Source organism: Scyliorhinus canicula, chromosome 19 (assembly GCF_902713615.1).
Source record: "Scyliorhinus canicula chromosome 19, sScyCan1.1, whole genome shotgun sequence".
NCBI classification, from domain to species: domain Eukaryota; kingdom Metazoa; phylum Chordata; class Chondrichthyes; order Carcharhiniformes; family Scyliorhinidae; genus Scyliorhinus; species Scyliorhinus canicula.
Genome location: NC_052164.1, coordinates 83,429,320 through 83,450,535, shown reverse-complemented (window position 1 = coordinate 83,450,535; position 21,216 = coordinate 83,429,320). Strand labels below are relative to the sequence as shown.

Sequence of the window (21,216 nt, the reverse complement as noted above, 5' to 3'; positions counted from 1 at the left end):
GGAGTCCATACCGTTAAAATTACCATTGGTACCTCACTTAAATTTGTTGAAACATCAGATTTGTAAATTGTGCATTCGAAAAGTGTGTCCTTGTTTCTGGTACTGAGACTTTTGTTTATATTAGTGTGGTGCATTTGATCAGCTAACATATACTGGGAGCATTTTTGACCGGGATAGCCGAACATCCTTTTTTTAAAACTTCAAAAATATGAACCTTGTATCTGTAATTTTCAGAATGAACCTTGACCTGTATAAGATGTCATTACAAAAATAAATTTTGTATGAAAAGATTTTTCTGCAAACTTTAATAACTATGGGTGTTAATTTCTAGAACTTATCTACACAGCCCATTAGAATACAGGTTGGGTAGTATAGTGCAAATAGATTTTTATGTACTATTGGATTTTCTCCATAATCCTAGAGAATGGATATAGATTGAGTTTTGGGACCACATGCCTTTATGCACTGCGATTAATTGCAAGTACTGTGATACAAACGTGATGTACAATCTGAGTTGGTCTTGTTTTTGGTTCTACTTTGCCCATGATACATTGTTTTTTATCACAGAGCTCTGTTACAAAGGGAAATACATCTGATGTCAAAACAAAATGCCTGACAAACTGAAGCAAATAATATCAAAACGTTTCATATGACTTTTAGAGAAAGAAATTGTCGAGTGAAATGACAGGCAGCTCCTCCGGGAACATCTCCACCTTCTCACAATGGGGTCAGTTCCAAAAGTTTTACTGGCAGAGGCAGTCCCTTTAAATATAGTGGGATTGCAATCCACCTCTCAGTCCACTTTCCTGTTCAGAGAGGAATGGAGTCGGGTTTCACCGATGGCGATGGTTATGAAAAAAAGTTTAACTCTCGGATCTATTTGGAAACGTATTATATTTCTCCCGTTGGTGAAGTGCTGGAAAAGGCATTCCTGCCTTTTGTTCTGACGAATTTGGTAAAAGCCTTCTCCAGTGGTGAGTGAAGCCTTTTGGATTTAATTTAAACTCGCTGCTGCCTTAACAGGGCGACACCGTACTCCGAACTTTCACCTCCAATTTCACTGGGCAAATACTGCTTTAATGCCTTTGGGATCAAGTACTGATGGAGGACTGGTGACAGTATGAAACCCTGAGCAGTTCCTGAACCTGCAGGACTTCAGCCCAAATCATTGGCAAAGAGTCGTCCGGACTCAAAAACGTCAGCTCCCTTTTCCCCTCCACCGATTGCTGTCAGACCTGCTGAGATTGTCCAGTATTTGCTGTTTCTGTTTATCTGTCAAATCATTATATGGCCTGGCCAGTATGTGAGTGGAGCTGCAACCAACTCTCCCCACCCCCTCAGTCGGTAACATTTGTTGACTAACGATTGAGGAGCAGCATTCAGGGAGATAAAGCAGGAGGTAGATGACAATAATGGGAGTCGACTGAGCGGGGCATGAAGTGAAGGGGAATTTAAGGGTCGGTGGGAGAGGGAAAGGGAAATGGATTTTTAATGACACCCCTTTGTTACTGAGGCTAAGAGTGGTGGAAAAGAATGAAAAATGAAAAGCAAATTGGATAAGCAAATTGAAGTTTGACGAGAGAATCAAAAGAGTATTGAGTGGGCTAAGCTGAGAGGAGCACATGTATGTAAAGAAGGAATGTAACTGAGGGAGACTGGATCTATTGAAAGCAAGGGAACAATTAGAAATTGGGCTGCTTGTGCCCAGCAGCCAGAACCTACTGAGTCTCCAAAATCGGCAACAGCAAGCAGGTACTTTAAGCTGGAGGTCTGCAAACCCTGTTCTGCTGCTGCTCCAGTGCAGACATCTGTTGACAGGAAGTCATGATGCTGCAAAATTATTGAGAGAGTTCTTCCCCCAGCAGAGCAGCAATGTACCCATCACACTGAGCAACATTGTTATTATCTCGTCGGAATTGGGTGCGGCAAGAAGGATGGAGAAGAATAGCATCTGATCCTTGCCAGCAAAGACAGATAAGCGGACATTGATACAAAAGCTCCCTTTAGTTCGCTGGTGGGCAACTTGAAACCCAGGGCCAACCTGCAGCCCATCTGGGTTTTGATTGCAGCCCATGAGGCATTTTGTTGACCATTGCCACACTCTGCTGATTTCCGTCCATGTACTATTTTCCCTACCAGTCTGAGTGAAGTGATATGACGGCTGCACAGTGGCGCAGTGGGTTAGCCCTGCTGCCTCACGGTGCCAAGGTCCCAGGTTTGATTCTGGATCACAGTCCTGTGTGGAGTTTGCACATTCTCCCCGTGTTTGCTTGGGTTTCGCCCGCACAACCCAAAGATGTGCAGGTTAGGTGGATTGGCCATGCTGAATTGTCCCTTAATTGGAAAAAATTAATTGTGTACTCTAAAAAATTTTAATGAGTGAAGTGATATGCACATAAAACATGGAGCAACTAATGTGAGATGCATTCTAATTGCACACGGCATTGACTGAGAGCCGTGCACTCTCTCTGCATCCAAAGCATAAATATTTATTTTGTTTTCACCATTTGAAATTGATTAGATCTATTAGTATCTGAAATGATTAAGCTTTTTCTATAACTAATTATAAAATATTTGATGTGTATGAAATAGATTTAATCATATTCATGGGGTCATGATTAGTGAACTAGCCAATTTGGAACTCGTGCAGCCCAATCACTGGGCCCAGGTTGCCTCTGACTGCTTTCATGGTGTCTTCAGGACAATTTTAGGGGCATTATTTCCATCTTCTTTCCCAATCAACAACTGATGTTTGAATGATTCCAGGTCCGAAATTCCACACACTGCTTGAAATTGGATGTGGTCCCTGTCTTCATTTGGCTCTCTGTGCCTCGGGACATGTGGAGCAAATTGTTGTGTCCGATTTTGCTTCCAGCAACCGCCGGGAGATTGAGCTGTGGTTACAAAATGATCCGGGAGCTTTTGACTGGAGCCCAATTGCAAAGTATGTGTGTGAACTGGAAGGCGACAGGTAATTATTGAGAAGCCCGGATTTGCTTTGTTAAAAGGTGAAAAAGCTGCCCATTGGTTTCGAGACACAACTCTATCGATAACCTAAACATGAAAAATCTTGGTTTTGATCCCTAACCAGCAGTAAATTCTGCGATATGTCAAAGTATGCAAACAACTCCATTGAATTACAAATTAAATCTGAGCAATGCAACCAGCAATAGGACAAGAATGGATCCATTGCAATGAGAGGTCATTCCTGCGTTTAGGTTTCATTTGTAATTTGCAATTTGAGGGCTCATCAGTCAAGTGAGAAAAAGATCAACCTATTTACTTAAAAGAAAGACGCTTGTAGACCTGGAAAGTTGCTGCCATCCTGAGTTGCTCAGCACCCTTTTTAAACAGCCTCTCTATAAAGCTCAGTAGATATATAAATAGTTTGCTGGAAACCTGATATCAGACACCGTGATCTCCACAAAGTGAAGGAAGCCCCCAGACTCATTTTGTTAGGACCATTTTACTTTACACCATTCTGTATGTCCCCAAATATTGGCCTGGATAAGGCAGCAATCACTCCATATGTCAGCAGTGCAAGCTGCTCCTGGTCGAGGTTGCTCAATGCTGGGGACATAGACACAAATTTGATGACTGCTAATATCTGATCACCCTGGGGCAAAATACTTCAAATGCCCCTCTCTTCTCCATCTCACGTTTCACCTTGACAGAGTTTCAACTAATTTTCAAAGTTTTCTGCTTTTGTCAGTTTGCCTCAGCTGGCGGCCGTCTCACTGTCGAGTCCAATGGCGGTGGGTTCAACCCCCGCTCTGGGAGAGGGGCACATATTCCAGCCTGATACTTGAGTTCAATACTGAAGGGAAGTTAGCTTTGTTCGGGGTTCTGCTGATCTCAAATATTAAATTCACCATGTCACTTATTCAGGTAGAACTGCCTTCCAACTCTTCAGCGTCTCAGAACCATGGGATAGGATTCATCGTCGGCCAACGGCGAAATGGGCGGCGAATACCTTTCGACGTCAAAATCGTGGTAGGGGCCAGTTTGACGCCAGATTGGGTGCGGTGGGCAGCAGTTTGATGCCAAATTGTGATCCTCCGGCATCCCGTAAATGCATTGCTCACACCGTGGTGTTTAAGCACTGTTGGCATATCATTAGCGGGCCTGACCCTCAATTCTCTGAGGCCTCCGCGATCCACCACCGCAGATGGGCCGAGTTCCCGATGGCGCGGTTCACTTGTGGTCACAGCTGTCGGGAACCTGGCACGGCGGCTGCGGACTGTGTCCAGCGTCGTCACAGTTGGCCGGGAGCCGTGCTGCTGGCCGGGTGGGCTTGCACAAGGGCTGGTGGGGGTGGCCAGGGGTTGGCCAGGGGGGAGGTATTTGGCAGCTTAGGTCCTCACACGGCCGGCACCATGTTTTACGGCGCAACCGCTGCAGGTCACGGACCCAGCCATTCTCCAGCCGTTTTTATTGTCTTTGTCCCCGACAACAGTGTGAACCAAAGTTGATTACAGCCTTTAGTGTTGATCAAATCCTTTGCCCACTCCCTCGGTTAGTAACCTCCACCAGCACTGTACACCTCAGGGATCTCTGTACTCCTTGGATCCCCAATTTTAATTGTGCCAACCCAATTGTGCTGCAATGCCGAGTTACTGAGGCTGCAGCTCTGGATTTCTCTCCCTAAAGCTTTCCACCCGTCTACCTCTCTTTCTTCTTTTCAGACTCTTTAGAGCTCCCCCTCTTCAACCAGCTTATTGCCATCTTCACTATACTCCCCTTATGTGACACCATGTCAAATCTTATTTGGTAACACTCCTATGAACCCCTTAGTTACATTTCACTGTTAAAAGGCGCTACATAAATACAACCATTTATTGATGCATGCAAAGACATGATAGAGTAGGCTGGTGTTCATTTCAATGTGCTCCATGAGAAACTCTTTCATAAACACAATCATCGGTCTGCTTTTTGCGATGGAGTAGCCCCTTAAATGGGGACTCGTTAGAACAAGCATTAGAGAAAAAGCTTGATCCGCACAATTATCTCTTCTGATGCGGTATGAATTGAATGTGATTCCCTGCAGCATTCTGTCTCAGACACTGAGCTTGTATCTTTCAGGGAAAAATGGACAGAGAAAGAGAAGAAGCTGAGAGATTCCATCAAACAAGTTTTGAAGTGTGATGTCCATCAAACTAACCCTCTGGATCCAGTGAAATTGGAACCTGTTGATTGTTTGGTGACTTCCTTGTGTCTGGAAGCTGCCTGTAAGGATAAAGCAACTTACTGCGCTGCTCTCAGAAATATAGCCTCTCTGTTAAAACCAGGTGGGGTGCTGATTCTGATTAGTGTTTTGAATGAGACCTATTACATCGTTGATGAGCTGAAGTTTTCATGTCTGAAATTTAATCAGGCCTTTTTAGAAAGTGCTATGAAGGAGGCTGGTTATGAGATAGATGGATTTGAAATTTTTGTTGCCCCTGACCATGTAAGAAGTATATCGGACTGTGAGGCTGCAATTTTCCTGGTTGCTCACAAGTGTAAGAATGCTTAATGTTGAAACTGCATTACAGTTGTTGCAAATGTGCGCTGTTCAACATGAACTAGACACGCAAGAATAAAAACAAACTATTAAATCAAATCAAAATACTTGTTGGTTATTGCCTTTATTTCATAGTTCACACTTAAGAATCGCAAAGATTTTAAATTCAAAAGAGCTTGATGCAGAGTGACAATTCGGTGATGTTCCGTAGCATTGTTACACTGTGCTGCCTCTTAGATAAGATGGGGAGTGAATTTTCACTTTGACGATGGGAAACAGGGATCAGGGCTGTTTTTCCAGGTGCAAAACCAACCCCCTACGAAATGGGGGCGGGGGGGGGGGGGGGGGGGGGGGGGGGGGGGGGGGGGTGGATATAAAGTGTTACTTGTCAAAAATTTGAATACCACAGCACCTTGATTGTCCTGGGGCTGGGTTCCCTGTCAAATTAAGGAAGACAAAGTGGGCCCTTTGAACTAGAGGGATAGGGACAATCAGAGGCTTTCCAGCCATAGAGGTCCCACCAGGTTGCTGTAAATGGGAAGTAATTAAGAGTGTGTTTCAACTTGAATGGCAGCTTCCTTCCAACGTTTAATTGCAAAAGGAGCCAAATCACCATTATGATGGTGTTGTGGGGTGGGATGGCATGGAATCTCTTTACAAGGCAGCCTTTCATTGTACTAGCACCCAGAGCCTTTCTGGAATTCTGCTGTCGAAGGCTGCCACCAGGGGCCGGCCTCCAAACAGATCTAACGCACCTTCACCCCCCCTCCCTCCCCCATCCCCCTCCCCCCCACCCCCCACCCCCGCACCACCCTCTCCCCCACCCCTGGAGGATTACAAATGTGACACCGTTATTTAAGAAAGGGTCAAAGGATAACCCAGGAAACTACAGATCTGTCACCTTGACATCAATAGAAAACTGATCGAGGCCACAATACGGGGTGAGATAAATAAGAGTAAAATAACTTAATACCAGACAGCCATCATGGTTTGTCAAGGGCAGGTTATATCTGATCAATGTAATTGTACTTTGACGAGGTGGCATCGGCAATGGATGAAGGTAGTGCCGTGGATGTTGTATATTTGGGCTTTCAGAAAGCATTTGACACAGTGCCACATGGCAGGCTGGTTAGCAAATTTAAAATGTTTGGGATTGATGGGTCCTTGGCAGAATGAATTAGAAGTTGGCTAAGAGATAGAAAACAGAGGGTAGGTACAGAGAGCCATTTCTCAGACTGGAGATGAGTTGAAAGTGTTGTTCCCCAGGGCTCAGTGTTGGGACTTTTTGCTTTTTCTGATTTATATAAATGCTTTAGAAGTGGGTGTTGAGGGCAAAATCTCTAAATTTGCAGATGATACTAAGTTAGGGAGAATAGTGAATTGTGAAGATGATGCTGAGCGACTTCAGAGGGGCATTGACAAGTTGGTCAAATGAGGAGACACCTGGCAGATGAACTCTCCATTCGATTGCTCCTATGCGACTAACGACACATCCCATGAACGTCTATTTGCCTTTCCCAGAAAGTCCACTCCGGGATGTCGCACCTGGCTTGGCTCACAGCTCCAGGACCCGTACTCCTCCATAAGCACGTATGACTCCACAGGTGGACCCGTTGGTGGAAAGGGTGCAGTTACTCCACGCCAACCCCCAGTATGCCTATGTGATGTACCCCAATGGCCGCCAAGGTACTGTTTCTCTCAGGGATCTGGCACCAGCAGGTTCCACACACATACACCCCCAAAGCCCAGCTCCACCCTCCCCTCCCCAGCGCACCCAGCAGCAATCCCACCAGGACCATCCGTCCTCCCCCTGCCCATGCCCAAGGATGAACATGATCTCGCCATACTCCCGGAGTCACCAAGGATCCGACCGACGCCAGAATTACCGCCACCACTGCATCGCTCCCAAGGTCAGACCGGCTAAACATATAATTGGTTCCGGACTCATAATTATCTTCTCAGTATATTAAACTTGTGCTGTATATAGTTCTCCTCCACCCCCGCCAGACTCAATTTTAACAGGGTGTGAATGTGGTAGTAACCACTGCTGTATATATTAGGGTATGTATGGTAAGGCCCTGTAGTGCAGGTACGGTGGTAGTCCCTGCCTGCTGGCTCCGCCAAGTAGGCGGAGTGTAAATATGTGTGATTTCTTGGCATGAGTGGATTCTACCGGAAATTTGTGCCGAACTTTAGCAGTGTGGTTGCTCCACTGACGGACTTGCTGAAGAAGTGTAGCAAATGTATGTGGACAGCGGAGTGTCAACAGCCATTTGACTGCCTGAAGGCTGTGTTAACCAATGCTCCTGTGTTGGAGAATTACAAGGGGCTCTGTAATCGAATCGAACAAAAGTATCTGACTTTAAAGAGAAATGCCGAGGCAGTGAGAAATGGCTGGATCATGCAGAGACCTTCTTGTCCAAAGAGACTGTTAATCAAGAGGGATTCCTGTTGGAGGAAGAAGAACTAAAATGGACTACGTTATTATACATATTTGTGTGTTTTGTTTGATGTAAAAAAAGACATATATTTACTGTCAATATTTCTTAAAGGAAAGTGAAAAGGTGAAAAATGAAACCATCTGGAAGTTAATGGGTTTTTTTTATTGGGGAGAGGTGTCATGTGAGAGTACCTTGAAGAAATGGGTGGTTATCAAATAGCTCAGTGACGTCAGAGTGCGGCTGGAGCTTCAGCGCAACGCGGCCGTAAAATGCCGGGAAAGCCCTCCAGCAAGCCCCTGATAGCCTCCGCGACCCACTAGATTCTTGGAGGTGTCGCGAGACATCGGAGTCGGAAACCCGCCCCAAATGGTCAGGAGCAAATAATGCTCAAGGAAGTAGCTCCTGCAGCGGGATCCAGCAGCCTCCCTTGATTCTTTGGTCTATGCAGGGAGGCTGCAGCCAGGCACCAATTCAGTGCTGGTCCATACAAACATGGATCAGGTGGAACGGCACCGGCGGGGTCTCCTGGGTCACCGGAGACCATAGGATGATCAGGGTTAGTGCAGGGTGGGGTCCGGGTAAGATTCAGGTAAGTGCAAGGAAGCAACCTTGGAGGTTAGGGAACATTAGTACTCAACAGGCATTGATCTACCCAAGGAGTCCATACTGTTAAAATTACCATTGGTACCTCAGTTAAATTTGTTGAAACATCAGATTTTCAAATTGTGCATTTGAAATGTGTGTCCTCCTTTCTGGTACCGAGACTTTTGTTTATATTAGTGCGGTGCATTCGATCAGCTAACTTACACTGGGAGCTTTTTTGTCCGTGATAGCTGAACAGCCTTTTTTTAAAACATCAAAAATATGAACCTTGTATCTGTAATTTTCAGAATGAACCTTGACCTGTATAAGATGTCATTACAAAAATAAATTTTGTATGAAAAGATTTTTCAGAAAACTGTTTAATAAACATGGGTGTTAATTTCTAGAGCTTAACTACACAGTACTTTAGAATACAGGTTTGGTAGTCAAGGGCAAATAGATTTTTATGTGCTATTGGATTTTTCTCTATAATCCTAGAGAACGGATATAGATTGAGGTTTGAGACCACATGCCTTTATGCACTGCGATTAATTGCAAGTACTGTGTGATGCGCTATCAATTGACCACAGAAGCGAGGTTGTAGTCCGAACTGAAGGCTTTAATAGACAAGATGTTTCCCCAGCAGCTCAGGTACAGAAAGGAAGCTGTGGGGAATACACGGGCTCTTATACCCCGCCTTACTGGGCGGAGCTACCTTACAACTCTAACCAATGGGTGATTAGTGTTACATACCATCGGGCCAATGAGCAGCGAGCCTTCTCCACAAATGGTGTCTCGGCATTGCTAGGTACCATAGTACCTCTAGTCATACGACCACACTGTGATGCAAACGTGATGTACAATCTAAGGTGGTCTTGTTTTTGGTTCTACTTTGCACATGATTCATTGTTTTTTTTAATCACAGAGGTCTGTTACAAAGGGAAATACATTCTGAAGTAAAAAAAAATGCCTGACAAACTGAAGCAAATAACATCAAAACGTTTCATATGACTTTTAGAGAAAGACATTGTGGAGTGAAATGACAGGCAGCTCTTCCGGGAACACCTCCCCTTCTCACAATGAGGTCAGTTCCAAAAGTTTTACTGGCAGAGGCAGTCCCTTTAAATATACTGGATTTGCAATCCACCTCTCAGTCGACTTTCCTGTTCAGAGAGGAATGGAGTCGGGTTTTACTGATGGAGATGGTTATGAGAAAAAGTTTAACTCTCGGATCTATTTGGAAACGTATTACGCTTCTCCCGTTGGTGAAGTGTTGGAAAAGCCATTCCTGCTTTTTGTTCTGACGAATTTGGTAAAAGCCTTCTCCAGTGGTGAGTGAAGCCTTTTGGATTTAATTTAAACTCGCTGCTGCCTTAACAAGGCGACACCTTACTCCGAACTTTCACCTCCAATTTCACTGGGCAAATACTGCTTTAATGCCTTTGGGATCAAGTACTGATGGAGGACTGGTGACAGTATGAAACCCTGAGCAGTTCCTGAACCTGCAGGACTTCAGCCCAAATCATTGGCAAAGAGTCGTCCGGACTCAAAAACGTCAGCTCCCTTTTCCCCTCCACCGATTGCTGTCAGACCTGCTGAGATTGTCCAGTATTTGCTGTTTCTGTTTATCTGTCAAATCATTATTTGGCCTAGCCAGTATGTGAGTGGGGCTGCAGCCAACTCTCCCACCCCCCTCCCCCCCGCTCCAACTCCCCCCTCCCCCGCTCCAACTCCCCCCCCCCCCCGCTCCAACTCCCCCGCTCCAACCCCAGCCCCTCCCTGCTCTAACTCCCCACCCCTCCTCTCCCCCGCTCCAACTCTAGTGTTCCTGAGTCAGAAACATTTGTTGACTAACAACTGAGGAGCAGCATTGGGGGAATAAAGCAGGAGGTAGATGGCAATAATGGGAGACGACTGAGCGGGGCATGAAGTAAAGGGAGATTTAAGGGTCTTTTGGAGAGGGAAAGGGAAAAGGGATTTTTAATGACACCCCATTGATACTGAGGTGAAGAGTGGTGGATCAGCAAATTGAAGCTTGACGAGAGAATCAAAAGAGTGTTGAGGGGGAGAAGCTGAAAGGAGCACATATATGTAAAGAAGGAATGTAACTGAGGAAGACTGGATCTATTGAAAGCAAGGGAACAGCAGCCAGAACCTACTGAGGTTCCAAAATCGGCATGAGCAAGCATGTACTTTAAGCTGGAGGTCTGTCCCCCTCCCACACCCACCATCCCAGATAAGGCGAAATTAGAGGTATTCTTTACCCACTCCTGAAGCAGGCATTAGGCCTTGTGTATATACTCCTTAAGGGTTTCACTCCAATATTGCTTTGCCCTGGGGCAGCCAAGCACCATTATTGGTTGCACTAAGGGAAATTGGCACTCCAGCATATCCTACAATAAAGTTGATAACTGGAGCGAGGAGGAACCATGTTAAGTTTTTCTTTTAATATAAAAGATTAAGAGTCAATTAATGGGCAATAGTCAGTGGAACAGATAGTATTCGGATGTTGAGATAGGAAAAGGAGACATGCACAGAGAGCAAGATTATTTTTTGCATGGAGAATCATGATGAGCCTGTGAAGCCGAGACCAGGTCAAGGTGTAAAACTAGATGGTTGAAGAAAAGGTGATTAATATAGATCAAGAATTGGGGAACTAATTGACCACACAGGATTAGGACTACTACTTATGTGAAGGATAAACTCAAACATGGCCTACAACAGTTTTTTTGTAAATAAATGTAGTATAACGAAGGAGTGAGGTGAAAATTGCAGATTTCTCAATTTCCTATGAAGAATTTTAAAGCCATTATGGAATTTGTGTCACAAAATCTCATTGTTAACTTTGTTACAATGACAACTATATAATAAATTTTCAACTAAGAGGCAGTCATTTCTTCCAGAGAAAATGCAGAGGGGCCATAATTATTCTTATTGATCTCCTCAGCCCTTAGTTTACTTGTTCACACATACCTTCTCCACACTGTCCCCTGCAACCCACAGAAAGCATTTCCTCCCTCCCTCCCCCATTCATTCCAGCATTTGTCACCCGCCCTTTCCACTTCCCATGGACACTCCTATTCATCTTCTCCCACACAGATCTTCTTCGTCCAACAACTATTTCCCCCCAAAACAACTTTCATTCATGTTGGAAATAATGCCTTCCTATCTCCTCCGTTCCCTCAGGCCATACTAGCATTCCCCTAGCTGCCATGTGTCTTTTCACTCTTCTCCCGTCCATCGCTCAGCTCACATGGACTCTCCTTTCACATCTCTCCCCGTGCAAACCCTTTGCTGCTACTGCTCCAGTGGAGACATCTGTTGACAGGAATTCCTGATGCTGGTGGGTGGGGCAGGTTTTCCACTCGGGATTAGACGCCAATAACCGGGGGGTGGCGATTCTGGTGGGGAAGAGGGTGGCATTCGAGGCGTCTGAGGTGGTGGCGGACAAGGAGGGCAGGTTTGTTATGGTGAAGGGTAGGCTGCAGGGAGAGAAGGTGGTGCTGGTTAATGTATATGCCCCGAATTGGGATGATGCTGGCTTTATGAGGCGCAGGTTGGGCCGCGTTCCGGACCTGGAGGCAGGGGGCCTGATCATGGGGGGAGACTTTAACACGGTGCTAGATCCCCCACTGGACCGGTCCAGTTCAAGGACGGGTAGGAGGCCGGCAGCGGCCAAGGTGCTGAGGGGATTTATCGACCAGATGGGGGGGGGGGGTGGATCCCTGGAGGTTTGGGGGGCCGAGGGCGTGGGAGTATTCCTTTTTCTCCCATGTGCATAGGGTTTACTCCCGAATAGATTTTTTCGTCCTGAGCAGGGGATTGATCTCGAAGGTGCAGGATGCCGAGTATTCGGCCATAGCAATTTCAGACCATGCTCCGCACTGGGTCGATCTGGAGATGGGGGAGGCGCGGGACCAGCGCCCGCTGTGGTGCCTGGATGTGGGGATGCTGGCTGATGAGGAGGTGTGTAGGGAAGTATCGAGGGGTATCTTGAGACCAATGACACGGGGGAGATCCAGGTGGGGATGGTCCGGGAGGCTCTGAAAGCAGCAATCTGGGGGGAGCTGATTTCCATCCGGGCCCATAGGGAAAGGAGGGAGAGGAGGAAGAGGGAGAGACTGGTGGGGAAGCCCTGGACGTTGATAGGAGGTACGCGGAGGCCCCGGAGGAGGGATTGCTGGGGGAATGGCATAGTTTGCAGGCCAAGTTCGACTTGTTGACCACCAGAAAGGCGGAGACACAGTGGAGGAGGGCGAAAGGCGCGGTATATGATTATGGGGAGAAGGCGAGCAGGATGTTGGCGCATCAGCTCCGCAGGCGAGATGCGGCTAGGGAAATTGGTGGAGTGACGGATAAGGGTGGGAATGTGGTGCAGAAGGGGGCAGAGGTGAACGGGGTCTTTAGGGACTTTTACGTGGAACTGTACCGGTTGGAGCCACCGGGGGGGGGGGGGGGGGGGGGGGGGGGGGGGGGGGGGGCGGGGAGGTGGAGAGCTTCATGAACAGGCTACGTTGGAGGAGCTAGTCAGGGGGATTGGTCAAATGCAGTCAGGTAAGGCGCCGGGGCCGGATGGGTTCCCGGTGGAATTTTATAAGAATTATGCGGATCTGGTGGGCCCCCTGTTGGTGCGAGCCTTCAATGAGGCATGGGAGGGGGGGGGGGGGGCTTTGTCCCCGATTATGTCACGGGCGTTGATCTCTCTGATCCTGAAGCGGGATAAGGACCCCTTGCAGTGTGGATCACACAGGCCAATCTCGCTCCTCAATATCCTGGCCACCAGGATAGAGGACTGTGTGCCAGGGGTGATACACGAGGATCAGACAGGATTTGTCAAGGAAAGGCAGCTTAACACGAATGTGCGGAGATTGTTAAATGTTATTATGATGCCGGCGGTGGAGGGGGAGGCGGAGATATTAGTGGCGCTGGATGCAGAGAAGGCGTTTGATAGAGTTGAGTGGGGGTACCTGTGGGAGGTGCTGGAGCGGTTCGGATTCGGGGAGGGGTTCATCAAATGGGTGAGGTTGCTCTACGAGGCGCCAATGGTGAGTTTAGTTACCAATGGAAGGAGATCAGAGTACTTCAGGCTCTACCGTGGGACCAGGCAGGGGTGCCCCCTGTCCCCCTTGCTTTTGCACTGGCGATAGAACCTTTGGCTTTGGCGCCGAGGGAGTCGGGGAGGTGGAGGGGCCTGGTGCGGGGTGGGGAAGAACATAGGGTATCGCTGTATGCAGACGACCTGATGTGGCGGACCCAGAGGGGGGAATGCCGGGGATGATGGAGCTGTTGGTTGAGTTTTGGAGCTTCTCGGGCTATAAGTTAAATCTGGGCAAGAGTGAGGTATTTGTAGTACACCCGGGTGATCAGGAGGAGGGAATTGGGAGGCTCCCGTTTAAGAGGGCAGTGAAGAGTTTCAGATACCTGGGGGTGCAGGTGGCCAGGAGTTGGGGGACTCTCCATAAGCTTAATTTTACCAGGCTTGTAGAGCAGATGGAGGAGGAATTCAAAAGGTGGGACATGGTGCCGCTATCGCTGGCGGGTAGAGTGCAGTCCGTCAAAATGACGGTTCTCCCAAGGTTCCTGTTCCTTTTTCTGTGTTTGCCCATCTTTATCCCTAGGGCCTTTTTTAGGAGGGTGACTAGCAGCATTATGAGCTTTGTTTGGGCGCATGGGACCCCGAGGGTGAAGAGGGTCTTCTTGGAGCGGGGTAGAGATGGTGGGGGGCTGGCGTTACCCAATCTCTCGGGGTATTATTGGGCGGCCAATGTGTCGATGGTGCGCAAGTGGGTGATGGAGGGGGAGGGGGCAGCATGGAAACGGTTGGAGATGGCGTCCTGTGGAGGCACAAGCCTGGGGGCCCTGGTAACAGCGCCGTGGCCGCTCCCTCCTACGAGGTATACCACGAGTCCGGTGGTGGCGGCTACCCTCAAGGTTTGGGGGCAGTGGAGACGACATAGGGGGAAAGTGGGGGGTTCGATGGAGGCTCCGTTAAGGGGGAACCATCGGTTCGTCCCGGGGAACATTGATGCGGGGTTCCAGGGTTGGCACAGAGCGGGCATCAGACAGCTGAGGGACCTGTTCATTGATGGGAGGTTTGCGAGCCTGGGGGAGTTGGAGGATAAATTTGGGCTCCCCTCGGGGAACATGTTCAGGTATCTGCAGGTAAAGGCGTTTGCTAGGTGGCAGGTGGAGGGATTCCCTTTGCTTCCCGCGAGGGGGGGTGAGTGAGAGGGTGCTTTCAGGGGTCTGGGCCGAGGATGGGAAGATATCTGATATCTACAAGGTAATGCAGGAGGTGGAGGAGGCATCAGTAGAGGAGCTGAAAGCTAAGTGGGAGGGGGAACTGGGGGAACAGACCGAAGATGGGACATGGGCTGATGCCCTGGAGAGGGTTAACTCTCATGTGCGCAGCTTAGCCTCATCCAATTCAAGGTGCTGCACCGGGCCCACATGTCTGGGTCTAGGATGAGTAGGTACTTTGGGGGCGAAGACAGGTGTGTCAGGTGCTCGGGGAGTCCAGCGAACCATGCCCATATGTTCTGGGCATGCCCGGCACTGGAGGAGTTCTGGAAGGGGGTGGCGAGGACAGTGTCGAGGGTGGTGGGATCCAGGGTCAAGCCAGGATGGGGACTCGCGATTTTTGGGGTTGGGGTGAAGCCAGGAGTGCAGGAGGCGAAAGAGGCCGGAGTTCTGGCCTTTGCGTCCCTAGTAGCCCGGCGGAGGATTTTGTTACAGTGGAAGGATGCGAGACTCCCAAACGTGGAGACCTGGATCAATGACATGGCGGGATTTATCAAGCTGGAGAAGGTCAAATTTGCCCTAAGAGGATCGGTGCAAGGGTTCTTTAGGCGGTGGCAACCTTACCTCGACTTTCTGGCTCAGCGATAGGGTACTGGGTCAGCAGCAACCCGGGGGGGGGGGGTGAAAAAGACAGAGGGGGGGGGACGTTGACTATGTTTGCTTATTTAATTTCAATGTAATTTATTTTTAAGTTCTCTTGTTGTTTACTGGGTTTGGGGGCGTGGGGGGCGGGGGTGAGATACATGCGTTGATATGATCTTGGGGGTGTTACAGCTATTATGGTGTTTTATTGTTGCTTTTCATTGTTTGTTGGTATATTTTCTGTAAAAAATTTCAATAAAAATTATTCTGATTATATTTTCTGCAAAAAATTTCAATAAAAATTCCTGATGCTGCAATATTATTGAGAGAGTTCTTCCCCAGCAGAGCAGCAATGTACCTGTCACACTGAGCAACATAATTACTTTCTCGTCGGAATTGGGTGCGGCAAGAAGGATGGAGAAGAATGGCATCTGATTTGTGCCAGCAAAGACAGATAAGCGGATATTGATCCAAAAGCTCCCTTTAGTTCGCTGGTGGGCAACCTGAGACCCAGGGCCAACCTGCAGCCCATCTGGGTTTTGATTGCAGCCCATGAGGCATTTTGTTGACCGTTGCCACACTCCGCTGATTTCCGTCCATGTGGTATTTTCCCTACCAGTCTGAGTGAAGTGATATGAGGGATGCACAGTGGCGCAGAGGGTTAGCCCTGCTCCCTCACAGTGCCAAGGTCCCAGGTTCGATTCTGGATCACAGTCCTGTGTGGAGTTTGCACAATCTCCCCGTGTTTGCTTGGGTTTCGCCAGCACAACCCAAAGATGTGCAGGGTAGGTGGATTGGCCATGCTGAATTGTCCCTTAATTGGAAAAAATTAATTGTGTACTCAACTTTTTTTTTAATGAGTGAAGTGATATGCACATAAAACATGGAGCAACTAATGTGAGATGCATTCTAATTGCACACGGCTTTGACTGTGAGAGCCGTACATTCCCTCTGCATCCAAAGCATAAATATTTATTTTGTTTTCACCATTTGAAATTGATTAGATCTATTAGTATCTGAAATGATTAAGCTTTTTCTATAACTAATTATAAAATATTTGATTGTGTATGAAATAGATTTAATCATATTCATGGGGTCATGGTTAGTGAACAAGCCAATTTGGAACTCGTGCAGCCCAATCACTGGGCCCAGGTTGCCTCTCACTGCTTTCATGGTGTCTTCAGGACAATTTTAGGGGCATTATTTCCATCTTCTTTCCCAATCAACAACCGATGTTTGAATGATTCCAGGTCCGAAATTCCGCACACTGCTTGAAATTGGATGTGGTCCCTGTCTTCATTTGGCTCTCTGTGCGTCGGGACACGTGGAGCAAATTGTTGTGTCCGATTTTGCTTCCAACAACCGCCGGGAGATTGAGCTGTGGTTACAAAATGATCCGGGAGCTTTTGACTGGAGCCCAATTGCAAAGTATGTGTGTGAACTGGAAGGCGACAGGTAATTATTGAGAAGCCCGGATTTGCTTTGTTAAAAGGTGAAAAAGCTGCCCATTGGTTTCGAGACACAACTCTATCGATAACCTAAACATGAAAAATCTTGGGTTTGATCCCTAACCAGCAGTAAATTCCGCGATATGTCAAAGTATGCAAACAACTCCATTGAATTACAAATTAAATCTGAGCAATTCAACCAGGAAAAGGACAAGAATGGATCCATTGCAATGAGAGGTCACTCCTGCGTTTAGGTTTCATTTGTAATATGCAGTTAGAGGGCTCATCAGTCAAGTGAGAAAAAGATCAACCTATTTACTTAAAAGAAAGACGCTTGTAGACCTGGAAAGTTGCTGCCATCCTGAGTTGCTCAGCACCCTTTTTAAACAGCTTCTCTATAAAGCTCAGTAGATATATAAATAGTTTGCTGGAAACCTGATATCAGACACCGTGATCTCCACAAAGTGAAGGAAACCCCCAGACTCATTTTGTTAGGACCATTTTACTTTACACCATTCTGTATGTCCCCAAATACTGGCCTGGATAAGGCAGCAATCACTCCATATGTCAGCAGTGCAAGCTGCTCCTGGTCGAGGTTGCTCAATGCTGGGGACATAAACACAAATTTGATGACTGCTAATATCTGATCACCCTGGGGCAAAATACTTCAAATGCCCCTCTCTTCTCCACCTCACGTTTCACCTTGACAGAGTTTCAACTAATTTTCAAAGTTTTCTGCTTTTGTCAGTTTGCCTCAGCTGGCGGCCGTCTCACTGTCGAGTCCAAAGGCGGTGGGTTCAACCCCCGCTCTGGGAGAGGGGCACATATTCCAGCCTGATACTTGAGTTCAATACTGAAGGGAAGTTAGCTTTGTTCGGGGTTCTGCTTTTCTCAAATATTAAATTCACCGTGTCACTTATTCAGGTAGAACTGCCTTCCAACTCTTCAGCGTCTCAGAACCATGGGATAGGATTCATCGTCGGCCAACGGCGAAATGGGCGGCGAATACCCTCCGACGCCAAAATCGCGGTGGGGCCAGTTTGACGCCAGATTGGGTGCGGTGGGCAGCAGTTTGATGCCAAATCGTGATCCTCCGGCACCCCGTAAATGCATTGCTTGTTTAAGCACTGTTGGCATATCATTAGCGGGCCTGACCCTCAATTCCCTGAGGCCTCCGCAATCCACCACCGCAGATGGGCCGAGTTCCCGATGGCGCGGTTCACTTGTGGTCACAGCTGTCGGGAACCTGGCACGGCGGCTGCGGACTGTGCCCAGCGTTGTCACAGTTGGCCGGGAGCCGTGCTGCTGGCCGGGTGGGCTTGCACAAGGGCTGGTGGGGGTGGCCAGGGGTTGGCCAGAGGGGAGGTATTTGGCAGGTTGGGTCCTCACACGGCCGGCACCATGTTTAACGGCGCGACCGCTGCAGGTCACGGACCCAGCCATTCTCCAGCCGTTTTTGTTGTCTTTGTCCCCGACAACAGTGTGAACCAAAGTTGACTACAGCCTTTAGTTTGATCAAATCCTTTGCCCACTCCCTCGGTTAGTAACCTCCACCAGCACTGTACACCTCAGGGATCTCTGTACTCCTTGGATCCCCAATTTTAATTGCGCCAACCCAATTGTGCTGCAATGCCGAGTTACTGAGGCTGCAGCTCTGGATTTCTCTCCCTAAAGCTTTCCACCCGTCTACCTCTCTTTCTTCTTTTCAGACTCTTTAGAGCTCCCCCTGTTCAACCAGCTTATTGCCATCTTCACTGTACTCCCCGTATGTGACACCATGTCAAATCTTATTTGGTAACACTCCTATGAACCCCTTTGTTACATTTCACTGTTAAAAGGCGCTACATAAATACAACCATTTATTGATGCATGTAAAGGCATGATAGAGTAGGCTGGTGTTCATTTTAATGTGCTGCATGAGAAACTCTTTCATAGACACAATCATCGCTCTGCTTTTTGCGATGGAGTAGCCCCTTAACTGGGGACTCGTTAGAACAAGCATTAGAAAAAAAGCTTGATCCGCTCAACTATCTCTTCTGATGCGGTATGAATTGAATGTGATTCTCTGCAGCATTCTGTCTCAGACACTGAGCTTGTATCTTTCAGGGAAAAATGGACAGAGAAAGAGAAGAAGCTGAGAAATTCCAACAAACAAGTTTTGAAGTGTGATGTCCATCAAACTAACCCTCTGGATCCAGTGGAATTGGAACCTGTTGATTGTTTGGTGACTTCCTTGTGTCTGGAAGCTGCCTGTAAGGATAAAGCAACTTACTGCGCTGCTCTCAGAAATATATCCTCTCTGTTAAAACCAGGCGGGGTGTTCATTCTGATTAGTGTTTTGAATGAGACCTATTACATCGTTGATGAGCTGAAGTTTTCATGTCTGAAACTTGATCAGGCCTTTTTAGAAAGTGCTATGAAGGAGGCTGGTTATGAGATAGATGGATTTGAAATTTTTGTTGACCCTGACCATGTAAGAAGTATATCGGACTGTGAGGCTGCAATTTTCCTGGTTGCTCACAAGTGTCAGAATGCTTAATGTTGAAATTGCATTGCAGTTGTTGCAAATGTGCGCCGTTGAATACGAACTAAACGCACAAGAATAAAAACAAACTATTAAATCAAAATACTTGTTGATTATTGTCTTTATTTCATATTTCTCTAAATTTCTAAATCTCTAAATTTGCAGATGATACTAAGCTAGGGAGAATAGTGAATTGTGAAGATGATGCTGAGCAACTTCAGATGGACATTGACAAGTTGGCCAAATGGGCAGGCACCTGGCAGATGAACTCTCCATTCGGTCGCTCCGATGCACTGCGACTAATGACACATCCCATGAACGTCTCTTTGCCTTCCCCAGAAGTCCACCTCCGGGATGTCGCTCCCGGCTTGGCTCACAGCTCCAGGACCCGTACTCCTCCGTAAGCATGTACGACTCCACAGGTGGACCCGTTGGTGGAAAGGGTGCAATTACTCCACTCGAACCCCCAGTATGCCTACGTGATGTACCCCAATGACCGCCCAAGATACTGTCTCTCTCAGGGATCTGGCACCAGCAGGTTCCACACACATACACCCCCCCCCAGACCGGCGCCACCCTCCCCTCCCCGGCGCCCCCAGCAGCAATCCCCCCAGGACCATCCATCCTCCCCATGCCCGAGGATGAACATGATCTCGGCACGCTCCTGGAGTCACCAAGGATCCGACTGACACCAGAATTGCCGCCACCACTGCATTCCCAACATCAGGCCGGCTAAACCTGTAATTGGTTCTGGACTCAAAAATGTTTTCTCTGTATATTAAACTTGTGCTGTATACAGTTCTCAACTACCCCCGCCAGACCCAATTTTAACAGGGGGTGAATGTGGTAATAAACACTGCTGTATATATTAGGGTATGTATGGTAAGGCCCTGTAGTGCAGGTACGGCGGTAGTCCCTGACTGCTGGCTCCGCAGTAGGTGGAGTATAAATATGTGTGCTCCCCGTACAGCAGCCATTTCGTCAGCTGCTGTAGGGGGCCACACATCTTAGTGTAATAAAGCCTCAGTTGTATTCAACCTCGTCTTTGTGCAATTGATCATGCATCACATCGACAATCTGGTAATCTTCAGTCGGACATGGAAAGAACATTTAAAGCATCTGATGGAGTTATTCGATCGACTTCGGGAGGCGGGTTTGGTGGTAAACCTAGCCAAAAGCGAACTTGGAAAAGCCCAAGTCACTTTCCTTGGCAATACAATCGGACAGGGTCAAATGGGCCCACGGGATGTGAAAACAAAAGTTATTGGGGAGATTCCAATACCTTCGGCACAATGGGAAATAATGCGATTTTTTGACATGAGTGGATTCTGCCGGAAATTTGTGCCGAACTTCAGCAGTGTGGTTGCTCCACTGATGGACTTGCTGAAGAAGTGTAGCAAATGTATGTGGACAGCGGAGTGTCAACAGCCATTTGACTGCCTGAAGGCTGTGTTAACCAATGCTCCTGTGTTGGAGAATTACAAGGGGCTCTGTGATCGAATTGAACTAAAGTATCTGACTTTAAAGAGAAATGCCGAGGCAGTGAGAAATGGATGGATCATACAGAGACCTTCTTGTCCAAAGAGACTGTCAATCAAGAGGGATTCCAGTTGGAGGAAGAAGAACTAAAATGGACTATGTTATTACACATATTTGTGTGTTTTGTTTTATTTAAAAAAAAACATATATTTACTGTCAATATTTCTTAAAGGAAAGTGAAAAGGTGAAAAATGAAACCATCTGGAAGTTGCTGGTTTATTTTTTTATTTGGGGAGGTGTCATGTGAGAGTACCTTGAAGAAATGGGTGTTTATCAAATAGCTCAGTGACGTCAGAG

At 47.4% G+C, this 21,216-nt stretch overlaps 2 protein-coding genes across 2 annotated transcripts; both read left to right on the top strand.

Moving 5' to 3' along the window:
- The first annotated feature begins 788 nt into the window (after positions 1–788).
- On the top strand, positions 789–5,610 carry LOC119954420 (nicotinamide N-methyltransferase-like). The gene is made up of 3 exons (XM_038779621.1): positions 789–974; positions 2,767–2,971; positions 5,083–5,610. The coding sequence occupies exons 1-3, from the start codon at positions 821–823 to the stop codon at positions 5,513–5,515; spliced, it is 792 nt and encodes a 263-aa protein (XP_038635549.1). The 5' UTR covers positions 789–820; the 3' UTR covers positions 5,516–5,610.
- Positions 5,611–9,697: 4,087 nt separating this feature from the next.
- LOC119954421 (nicotinamide N-methyltransferase-like) lies at positions 9,698–19,483 on the top strand. Its single transcript, XM_038779622.1, has 3 exons — positions 9,698–9,857; positions 16,659–16,863; positions 18,963–19,483. Exons 1-3 carry the CDS (start codon positions 9,704–9,706, stop codon positions 19,393–19,395), a joined length of 792 nt encoding a protein of 263 aa, XP_038635550.1. The 5' UTR covers positions 9,698–9,703; the 3' UTR covers positions 19,396–19,483.
- Positions 19,484–21,216: the final 1,733 nt, after the last annotated feature.